The sequence below is a fragment of the Ovis aries genome, chromosome 9 (assembly GCF_016772045.2).
Source record: "Ovis aries strain OAR_USU_Benz2616 breed Rambouillet chromosome 9, ARS-UI_Ramb_v3.0, whole genome shotgun sequence".
In the NCBI taxonomy this organism is placed as follows: Eukaryota; Metazoa; Chordata; class Mammalia; order Artiodactyla; family Bovidae; genus Ovis; species Ovis aries.
In genome coordinates, this window is record NC_056062.1 from 14,654,714 (window position 1) to 14,665,809 (window position 11,096).

The window sequence follows — 11,096 nt, forward strand, 5'->3', positions numbered from 1 at the left end:
CCCACGGTCCCATGGTTCTCCAGCCCTGTGCCTCCTTCCTCCCCCTCATGAAGAGCCTGTGACGGATGACACCCGGCCCATGGGATAACCGGAATAATTTCCCACCTCAAGAAGTGTATCTCAGTAGCATCCACAGTCACTGATAACAAGTGAGGTGACCCAGTCACACAGGGCTCTGGGCATTCGGGCTTGGACGTCCTCTGCCTCTCATGCAAAATACATTCACCCCATCCCAAGGTCCCCAAATCTCAACTCATTACAGCGTCAAGGCTTCAAGTCTTATCATCCAAATCATCTCAATTAGGGGAGGATGAGGCTCTAGCTAGGAGATATGGGTTTGATCCCCGGGTCGGGAAGATCCCCTGGAGAAAGACATGGCAACCCACTCCAGTATCCTTGCTTGGAGAATCCCACAGACAGAGGAACCTGGTGGGCTACAGTCCATGGGGTCGCAAAGAGTCGGACACAACTGAGCGACTAACACACGGGAGGCTCTAGTGGAGGCTGGGGAGGAGAAAAACAGCCTTGGCCGTTGGGCTTCGCAAAGGGAGGGGCTCAAGCACTGCTTTCCTCCACCCGCAGCCTCCTGCCACCCTCGCCCAGCGATGCACCTATCACCAAACCCACAGCTACGGTCACCGCCTGGCCCTGGCAGCCAGTCACAGGCTCCGGCCGCCCGCGAGACCACAGAGATACCGATTCCTCCGACACGCCTAGAGCGCCCCGGAAGTGGCTGGGAGGGGCCGCGGGCCGGCGGGGGCGGGGCGGGGCGCTTCCGGCCGGCGGCGGCGGCGGCCAGGCGTCCACAGGTGAGCGAGGTCTGGGCCAGTGTGGCGGGTGAGGCGGGCGCCGGGACACGGGGCCTGGCTGCTGGTGCAGAGCGCCCCTGGGTCTGAGCGCCCCGGAACCGATCTGGTCCCTCCGCAGCTTCCCTCCGAGCTGGGCCGGCGTTCCGGCCCGAGGCAGGACCGGCGCCCGAGTTCCCTTCCCCCGGAAGGAGCCGGCCTGAGCCCTGGCCTCTTTCTTCTCTGTTTGGCTTTTGCCCTTCTGACCCAGACGTGGTCTCCGGAATAGGAGCGTTCTCAGAAAAGGCCTCGTCTCTTAACCGAGCCGGCCCTCTGCTTTAGGCTGCCCCAGGCCTGGGCCCCGCACTTGCGCCCACGACGGCCTCGCTTCCCTGCAGAGTGTGCCGGCGTCCACGCCTGAGCGCGGACCCCTGCCCAGCCGCTCTTGCCTCTCAGGACTCCATCCAGCCCTTCCTTGGGCCAGAACTTGTGTCTTGAGCACTTCTCCCGGTAGTCAACCCCCCGCCCCCCGCCCCGACCTCACGCTGTTGGCTGCTCCCAAAGAAAGGTGCTTTTTCACATGCCCCACCTGAATTCCTCAGGCCTTCTCTGAGGACAAGCCTCCCCCAGCTCGCAGGAAGGGGCCGCATGTAGGTGGTGCCTGGCTGCTCTCTCTCTTGCCCACACTGTGCCCCCTACCCCCTCCTACCCTCCCCTATGGCACAGGAGGATGTCCACAGCAAGGCTGCAAATGGTCTTCATTGTTCTTGCCGTGTTATGTTACCCTTTAGCTTCTGTTGCTTCAGAAGTAATATACCTGCATGTCACTTTTAAAGGAAGTTTCTGCCTCACCAGCAGGACTGGTGTGTTCTAGCTCCTGCTGCACACGCCTCGTGTCAGGCAAACAGTGAGCAGTTTCTGGCACTGAATCCCCTTCTCTGGTCCTTCCTCCTTCCTGTTGTGCTTAGAGTCTCAGTCCCTCGGAAGTGACCGCCCGACCGCCCACCCCCACCCCGTTTCCTCCTGGTTTTTACAGTGGGTTTGCACTACACATCTCCTTGAGGATGGATTATGGCCTTTCATCCCCTCTGCTCCGCATGGGGCCAGGCAGTGCACAGTCACACTGTCACACAGCCATTAGGATGAAAACAGCTCCCCAAAAGACCAGCACCCCCACTTTGCAGACCAGGAGACTAACTCAGAGGGCTGAAAGGACAAACCTGGGGCTGGCTGCTGACAGGCCTAGGGTTTGTCTTTGGGAGTCTTGCTACATCTGAAAACACTTCACTGCTGTTGAGCTGTGGTCTCAAAGGGCTGGGGCTGCTTTTGTACATTCCACATGTGAGTAGTCCTGTGGCTTCACCCACAGCATGAAGTTGGGTGGGGCCACACATGAGGGTTTGGGAGGGAGGTGAGGTGGGGGGTCCCGCCTGGAAGAGGGGCTGTGAGCACTGCCTGCCTCTCTGCGGTGGGATGTGCTGGCAATCCCTCCCAGGTGAGAGTTGGTGTGAGTGCTGTTTGCACGCTTATGTATGACTGTGTGACCAGAGGTGTCCGAGGCTCTACTGGTGGGGACCAGTAGTTGAGAGACTGGCAGCCCCTCCTGGCTCTGGGAGGAGCCTGAGGCCTACCGAGCTTGTCTTTCTAGAAGGAGTTTGGGGCCTGCTCTTGAAGAGAGGGCTTGAGGGACTTGTTTCTGAAGAGGCTTGCAGGCTCCCCAGCCCCAGAATCCTAAAGGAATCCCTGCCCGCTGCAGCACCTTCACCCCTGCCTCAGCTGCTTTCGAAGGAACGAGGGTTTTATGAAGGCATTCATGTCAGGTGGCCCAGTGAGCAGTTGTGATGGAAAGTTGAGTCTGGAGTGGGACGTGGCCCTTGGGTCCCAGCGCTTGGTGACATCCCAGCTTCGTTCAGTAGCCTCGCCCTTCACGCTTTCCTGAAAAGTCAGATTGCACCCAACAGCCACTTTTAGTTTGGAGCCATAGCGAGTGACTCTGAGGTCACTGTGGAAGCTGAGAAGAGCCAGTGAGCCTGGTAGCCCCTGAGCTGGCCTCTTCTTGCGTCACCTGCCGGCAGCTCTGTTCATTGTCCCACAGACCCCGCCAGTGGCTGCTTCAGCGCAGGTAAAGTGACGAGGACGTGCTCGCAAGCCCGAGGCACGCGCCCTGTAATGCTTCTCTTTCTTCCCCCTTTTGCTTTCCAGCTGATAAAGCACCATGTGCGAGAGAGAGACCCCCACGGCTCAGGCGGCGAGACCTCGATTAGCTGGAAACCAGCTCCCAGGGCCCCTCTACTCTCTGCTCCGTGTTTGAGGGAAGTCGCTGCCACCGTCCTTGCAGAGAAGGCCGGAGGTCCAGCTGTGGGGACGCCCAGGTGGCTGACACTGGTCCCCCTGCAGAGAGGGTCGGGAAGCTGCTGGAGCTGGAGAGAGGAGCCAAGAAGGGGCCCTGACTTGTGCTGGCCCCACGTCAGCACTGCCAGGTGAGGGTGGGGGAGGAAGAGGCGGGAAGGCCTCCAACCCCTGCCCAGGCGCGACCCCTTGGCTGGGCCGAGCCCCTTCCTCATGGCCTCCAAGCCGGCTGCTGGGCGGAGCCCTGGGGAGAAGCGCAAGAGGGTGGTGCTGACGCTGAAGGAGAAGATGGACATCTGCCGGCGCCTGGAGAAGGGCGAGAGCAGGCGGGCGCTGATGCAGGAGTACAACGTGGGCATGTCCACCCTGTACGACATCAGGGCCCACAAGGCCCAGCTGCTTCGCTTCTTCGCCAGCTCTGACTCGGACAAGGCGCTGGCGCAGCGCCGCACCCTGCACACACCCAAGCTGGAGCACCTGGACCGCGTGCTGTATGAGTGGTTCCTGGTGAAGCGGTCCGAGGGAGTGCCCGTCTCGGGCCCCATGCTCATCGAAAAGGCCAAGGACTTCTACGAGCAGATGCAGCTGACCGAGCCCTGCGTGTTTTCTGGCGGCTGGCTCTGGCGCTTTAAGGCCAGACATGGCATCAAGAAGCTGGATGCGTCTAGCGAAAAGCAGGCGGCCGACCAGCAGGCAGCTGAGCAGTTCTGCGGGTTCTTCCGGAGCTTAACCGCCGAGCACGGCCTGTCCCCAGAGCAGGTCTACAATGCCGACGAGACCGGCCTCTTCTGGCGCTGCTCCCCCAGCCCCAGCCCAGAGGGTGGGCCAACGCCCAGCCCCACGCAGAGCAAGGACCGGCTGACCGTCCTCATGTGTGCCAACGCCACGGGCTCCCACAGGATCAAACCCTTGGTGGTCGGGAAATGGGGTGGCCCCAAGGCGGTGCAGGGCCTCCAGCACCTGCCTGTTGTGTACAAGGCCCAAGGCAGCGCCTGGGTGGACAAGGAGATTTTTGCTGACTGGTTCCATCATATCTTCGTGCCCGCAGTGAAGGAGCACTTCCGAGCCGTGGCCCTGCCAGAGGACAGCAAGGCCATCCTCCTCCTGGACGGGTCCCGGGCTCACCCGCGCGAAGCTGAGCTGGCCTCGGAGAATGTCTTCACCATCTTCCTGCCTGCCAGCGTCACCACCCTGCTCCAGCCCATGGACCAGGGCATTCGGAGGGACTTCATGAGGAACTTCGTCACGCCCCACGGCAGGCTGCAGGCCTTGGCCCCCCGCTGCAGTGTGCATGACGCCGTGCTCGACGTGGCCTGCGCCTGGGATGCAGTGCCAGGCACCGTCCTCAGCCGGGCCTGGAGGAAGCTGTGGCCCGAGGCTGCACTCATAGAGGGCTCATCCTCCGAGGAGGAGCCGGAGCGGCTCAGGACTAAGCCCCCCGACCAGGCCTTTGCGCACACCCCCGGGCTCGCAGCAGGCACCCCGGCCCGCCTCGGGAGCGTGGCCTCAGGGAGCCTGGAGCCGGCGGAGGCTGGGGGGTTGGACAGAGCAGCCTGGGAGCACGCGGCGGTGTCCTTTGACGCCGTGGTGCGCTTCGCAGAGGCACAGCCCTGCTTCTCGGCACAGGAGCTGGGCCAGCTGCGCGCACTGCACTCCGTGTTCAGCAGGCGGTGGCAGGCACAGCGGCGCGGGGCCCCCACAGCCGCGGTCAAGCTCGAGGCGCCCTGGGAGCGCCCTGGGCCTCGCGGCACCCAGCCTTGCTCCCCACTGCCCAGCTCGTCCACGGCCGGCGAGGCCTGAGGCAGTGAGGCCTGACCTGCAGTCTCGGAGTCCCGTTCCTCAGAACAGCCTGCCCCGTCGAGGTTTTGCCGTGTGGTCTGTCCTGCCACCTGAGCGCGAGGAGGTCTTCCTCAAGGGCCCACCCAGACCTGAAATGTCCCAGAACCTCCAGGGGCTGCCACCCAGCTTGTATTTGCTGCCTAAGCCTTGTGTGCAAGGGTAGGGACGTCTGTCTGTCCAAGCGGGGAAGAGCCACCTTCAGCCAACGGACTGTGGTCCCCACTGCTGCTTGATGGGGCTGACACTTCCTGAGGGCCCCCTGCTTGCCCACTGGGGCTGTCTGCAGGTCTGGGGGCCAGCCCTGGGTCAGGCAGGTCACTGAGGGTGGGACTTGGTTGTGAATGAGAGTCCGTGTGGCCTCTGCCCTGTGGCATTGCAGGCCCTGTGTCCCCACGTCGGTCGTCAGCTCTCCTGGCAGAGTGAACCTCACTTCCATGTTGCCCTGGGCCTCGAGCCCCAGGATGCAGCAGTAGAGTTGTTAGAGCCAGCAGGAACAGGCCACCAGGGAGCCCATTGCCCCAGTGTGGGGCCCCAGGTCACTGCCAGTGTTTTGAGCATCTGGGCTCCAAGTCCTGTATGTGGTCCACAGTCCCTCAATCCCCAGAACTTCGCATTTACTGCCTCCGCATTAGTAAACCTGGACCAGACGTTCAGAAGTTAGTCTTAGGTGATGTAACAAAAACAGTAAAAGGAGCTGCTCAGGTGCCTAGCAGCATCGGAACTCTTACTTTGAGCTGTTGGCCCCATAGTGATTCACGTGGGGAAGGCTGACTGTGTGGGCCTCTCTTGTAGAGACCTGTACCCGGAGACTTGCTGTGCTCCCTACATCGCTGCCGATGCCTCCATTCTGCATCGCTCGTCACGAGACAGAGCGCCCCTGGCCGGCCTGGTCCCTTATCACCAGACGGAGAGCCCCTGGCCGGCCTGGTCCCTTATCACCAGACGGAGAGCCCCTGGTCACTTATGACCAGACAGAGCGCTCCTGGCCGGCCTGGTCCCTTATCACCAGACGGAGAGCCCCTGGTCACTTACGACCAGACAGAGCGCCCCTGGCCGGCCTGGTTGCTTGTCACCAGACGGAGTGCCCTGGGCAGCCCGGCCGCCCTCTTTGAATGAACCGGAAGTGGGCGCGCCTTTCTGGGCTCTTCACCGCTTGCCTTCAGTTCCACCGCTTCTCAGGCAGCTGATTGAGCACACAGTTTCCTTTCCTGTGTTATTCATTCCACCGAGACACCCTTGTTCCCACAAGAGCCAAGTGGAGGCAAGGGTTCGGTTTGTGGTCGTTTCTCTGGTGTCTCTGCGTCCTTCCAAACACTGAGGTGACAGTCGTGGCTGGCCTGCCGCTGCTCTCTGAGCCGTGTGTTTCCCGATGAAAACGTGTGTATGAAGATTGTGAAACAAGCACAGGTCATTTTCAAAGTCGCGTTGCTGATTTTTTGGGCCAGACCGCCTCCTGCTGAGCTTTCACGGCGGTCTCCCGCACGCGTGGGGCGGCAGCTGTGCAGTGTGCACTCACACCCCTTCTGGACTTGTGTGCCCCCTGAGCTGTGGGCGTGCGGCAGGGTCAGATGTGCCCCCTGAGCTGCGGGCGTGCGGCAGGGTCAGATGTGCCCCCTGTGCTGCGGGCGTGCGGCAGGGTCAGATGTGCCCCCTGTGCTGCGGGCGTGCGGCAGGGTCAGATGTGCCCCCTGTGCTGCGGGCGTGCGGCAGGGTCAGATGTGCCCCCTGTGCTGCGGGCGTGCGGCAGGGTCAGATGTGCCCCCTGTGCTGCGGGCGTGCGGCAGGGTCAGATGTGCCCCCTGAGCTGCGGGCGTGCGGCAGGGTCAGATGTGCCCCCTGTGCTGCGGGCGTGCGGCAGGGTCAGATGTGCCCCCTGTGCTGCGGGCGTGCGGCAGGGTCAGATGTGCCCCCTGAGCTGCGGGCGTGCGGCAGGGTCAGATGTGCCCCCTGTGCTGCGGGCGTGCGGCAGGGTCAGATGTGCCCCCTGTGCTGCGGGCGTGCGGCAGGGTCAGATGTGCCCCCTGTGCTGCGGGCGTGCGGCAGGGTCAGCTGTGCCCCCTGTGCTGTGGGCGTGCAGCAGGGTCAGATGTTGGGGCCGCAGCCTGGACGTGACGGATAGACACACGGAGACGCTCCCTCCCCACAGCCAGCCCCAGTCCAGCGGCCTGGAGCAGCAGGACGGTGCTGGGGTAGGCCGGCCTCCTAGCCCCCCTGTGGGTGCTCGGTCCCCACCAGACGCAGCTCCCGGGCCGGATTCTCGTCCTGCCCACACAGCCTGCTGCCATCCCCGCTGGGTCATGGCCGGTCGGTAAGCAGCTGTCCCCGCTGGCCGAGGGAGCCTGCCCTTGGCGCTCCTTCTTGAACCGCTGCTTCCCTGGTTACACTGGGCCTCGGGGAGTCTGGTTAGACCTTCAGTGTGGGAGGCCCACCTGCAGGGCCGTGGTGAACCGCCCACCTCACCTGCATTTCCTGTTGGGGGTGGGAAGCAGGAGGCCCTGCCCTGCGAACTCACAGCTCTGATGGCCAAGGTGGTGGGGGCAGGGGGGTTGATGGGTGGGTGGGTGGGTGCAGCTCCTGCTTGGACCTGTCAGGCTTCCCTGGGGTGGAGCCAGAGCCCCTTGGAGGCAGCTCGAGGCCATAGTAGCCAGATGTTTCTGGAGGAGGGGGGGGTTGGAGGAAGGGACTTGGGCTGCCTCTGTTCCTGGGAGGCCATGGCACAAGGCAGGCAGGACCCACCCCCAAGGACGCCTGCAGTGGGCTTCCTTGGTGCCTAAGTGCGCTTCTAGCACAGGGCGAAGCCATCCTGACACCTGCTGTGTGCTGTGCCTCGAGCCATCTGGAGGCCCAAGGGCGGTCAGACAGCCCCTGACCTGCTTCCAGGGAGCACAGCTCTCCCAAGAAGGGCTTCTGGGGCGCTGCACTGTCCATGAGTCACATTCTCCACCGCCGTCTCCATGAGGATGCAGGCAGACTGCTGAGGCGCCCGGGGTGAGCCGTGTGGCGGTTCCATGCTGAGGGGCTGGCCCCGGAGGCCTGGACCACTGCTCCCTGCTTGCAGCCCTCAGCTGTCACTCACCGCCAGCAGTGAGCAGTGCTCAGAGGTCTTTGCCAGGGGAGAAGCGGGCTGGTCCTGCATAGCGTGGCAGGGCCCACCCCAGGGTGCTCTCAAGAGAGGGACGTCATGGAGAGAGGCTGGGCCGAAGGCCCCCTTGTGGTCAGGGGAATCCCCACCACTGACCTTGGTATCTGCTTCAGAGGAGCCAGGTGCAATGGGATTGGTCTGAGAAGCAGCTTCTGCCCAGGGCATTGTTGAAAACAGCAGTTGGCCAGCTGTGAGTGGAGTTTACCCGCTGTGTGTGGTCAGAGACCACACAGTCAGAGCTTTGCCAAAACCACTGCCATGGAGTGGGGTGGGGTGGGGTGGGGTGGGGGGACCATGGGCCTTCCTAAGGCCATGCCCCTGGGAAGGAGCATCAGAGCCTCTGTCAGGGACGGGGAGCCCCTAAGATGACCCAGCCAGCAAGACACAAAGAGAAGGCAAGTCCCAGTCTGGGGTGACCAGTACCCAGAGCTGGTATGACACATTACCTAAAAGGACCAGTTTCCAATCCAACATTACAAAGATACAAAGAAACGGAAACACGACCACATACCATGTTGCTCCTAAAACGCAGGTGACAGAGTGAGATGCCGGCTTTAACAGGGAAAGACTTCAAGCTGACCATTACGGATGCAGTCAGAGAACTGGAGGAAACCACGACTGAGGAAGTAAAGGGGGAAAGGAAGATAGTAAGTAGAGAAAATCAGCAAAAAGATGGTAAATAAAAAGCTGTTTTAAAACCATGGAAATCCTGGAGTTGAAAGGTACTGTAACATGACAGATTGGCCAGAGCGCCCAGCAGTAGCTGTGAACTCGCGGGAGAAAGAGCATGATCTTGGGAGCGCTTGAGGGATGGTGCTGTTTGCTGCAGGAGGGGCCTCGGTTCTTGACGAGCTGCTGGCCCGGCTGCAGGCCTGCTGCTCGGGATGGGGGGAGGTGGAGAGTGAGCCTGGGGGCCCAGGTGGTCTCAGAGCGGCATGGGATGGTCTCACCCACCACCTGGAACGGGAGACCAGGTGGGGCAGCAGCCTGGGCCTCCATCTCGGCTGGAGCGCCTGCTGCCTCCCACCCACCCAGGCTTGCTGGGTGCACGGCCCTCGAAGGTGGAGAAGCCAGTCCAGGCAGGTGGACGGTCCCCATGATGGCCCCATTTCACGGAGGCCAGGCTCGGTGGAGGGTGGCCACATCGTTCTGGCAGTATTAGGTGCACAAGCCCAGCAAGAGGGCCCGGGCCTGGAACTGGCCTGCAGGACAGAGTGAGGAGAGGCCAGAGGCCCAGCAGGGGGCCCCAGGTGGCGGCTGGGGTCTGGGCGTCACTGGCTGCCCCTGCCCTCCCACAGCCCAGGCTGTGAGGTGTGGTCACCCCTCTGCCACACCCTCTTGAGGGATGGTCTCTTGGCTTGGGTATAGGGCATGTGTGGATGTGGAAGCTGCCAGGAGTTTTAACAGCCCCACAGACCCTTTCAGACAAGGAGCTTGCTTTGTCTGTCTCTGGGGGCCTTGCAGCACCTTCTGAGGAACTTGAGGGAGGGCAGGCAGCCCCAGCCTAGAACCTTGAAGGAGCTGGAAGGTTCCTGAGCAGCCAGGGGTATGCTGTGGATGGCCCGGGTGAACCCTGACGCTGGTCCCTCAGTGAGCCCCAGTCCTTGGTCCCACTCCTGCGTCCTGACCCAGGTTGCGGGCTGAGCCCTGACTCTGGCCCGTGTGCTCTCTCAGCTCCCAAGGAGGGCAAGACCAGGGAGCCTGGAACCACGTGTGGGATACATTTGTACCCTGGGGGAAGGTGAGAGCTTTGTGACCTCGCCCCTCCTCCCCCACATGTGATGTAGAGTTCTCTGTGACCACACACGCTCTCCCCCCTACCCCCTCACCCCCCACCCCCCGCCTCTGCCCTGGCTCCAGGCCCTGCTGACAGTGGTCCCGGGGGTGGAGAGTGACTGTGTGGCTGACTCACGGCAGGTGGGAGAGGTGTGAATGTCAGAGCTGGGCTTCCCCCAGGGAAGACCCCCACACATTCAGGCAGCTCCTGGGGGTGCCTCAGGGCTGTGCCAGGCCCTATTGTGTCCCCCATTGGCAGGCACACACCCGAGCCAGGGCCAGGGCCCATCCAGAGCAGCCCTGTCCTCTGGCAGCTGCCTGCCCTGCCTCTGCCCATCCCTTGCTGGGGTCCTGGGCTCTTGCCAGTCCAGCTGAGGCCAGTCATCTCTGGCTGCAGGAGTCAGGAGGCTGTAGGTCCTAGAGTAGAAGGAGCCCAGAGAGCCTGCTGGGGGCATCCTTCAAGGCCGGAGACTTCCCTGTCCAACCTGACCCTCTGCTCGCTCCGGGGCCTGCAGCCAGCCAGCCCTGTCCAGACAGCCAGCCTGGAGCCCAGGGCCCAGGGGAGCTTCCCAGAGTGGGGCGCTGGGAGCACAGAAGGGACCTGGAGAGCAAAAGGCTGGCATCCTGGAGGAGGGGACCATGGTGCCCAGGGTGACAGGACTCACCTGTGGGGGTCCCTCTGCAGGCTCTGGTACCCTGACTTTGAGGGTGGGGCCCAGGGGACAGGTATGAGGAGTGAGGGGCTGGGGAGCCAGCAATGGGCAGGCTTTGTGCCCTTGTCCCCCAAGGCTGCAGCGTAAGCTCAGGCCTCCAGGTGCTGAGGCACCGGCCACCACGAGGGGAGGCAGGGCTCCCTGTGTTGGAGACGCTGTGTTCTATGTCTGGACCTGTTAGGGTGGAAGCCCGTGTCAACTTGCCCACATCTCTGTGGCTCCCCAGTAAACCTTGGAGGAGGCCCTGCTCCCCATCTCCAGATCAGGACCCCTGCAGCACATGCGAGGTAGTCTGGGTGCAGGTTCTGGCCCCAGGCCCCCAGGCTCACTCTCCAGCTCCCCCTATCCCGGGCAGCAGGCCTGCAGCCCAGCCAGCAGCTCGTCAAGAGCCAAGGCCCCTCCTGCAGTGAAAGGGCCAGGGGGAGCCAGAGGGTCTAAGGAGGCATCTGTTAGCTCAGGAAGAAGCGTGGGCCCGAGGGTTCTCCTCAGAAG

General features: G+C 62.7%; 1 protein-coding gene across 2 annotated transcripts; it reads left to right on the plus strand.

Moving 5' to 3' along the window:
- Nucleotides 1-752: 752 nt before the first annotated feature.
- JRK (Jrk helix-turn-helix protein) lies at nt 753-8,822 on the plus strand. Of its 2 annotated transcripts, none has more exons than XM_015097704.4 (2): nt 753-809; nt 2,988-8,822. In XM_015097704.4, the coding sequence occupies exon 2, from the start codon at nt 3,348-3,350 to the stop codon at nt 4,932-4,934; it is 1,587 nt and encodes a 528-aa protein (XP_014953190.3). In that variant the 5' UTR covers nt 753-809; nt 2,988-3,347; the 3' UTR covers nt 4,935-8,822. The 2 variants fall into 2 exon arrangements, with proteins under 2 accessions (XP_014953190.3, XP_042109931.1); XM_042253997.2 differs by having other exon boundaries at nt 798-2,126.
- The last annotated feature ends 2,274 nt before the right edge of the window (nt 8,823-11,096 follow it).

Excerpts from the sequence above, each read along its gene's own strand:
- JRK (XM_015097704.4), top strand. The coding sequence starts at position 3,348 with ATGGCCTCCAAGCCGGCTGCTGGGCGGAGCCCTGGGGAGAAGCGCAAG.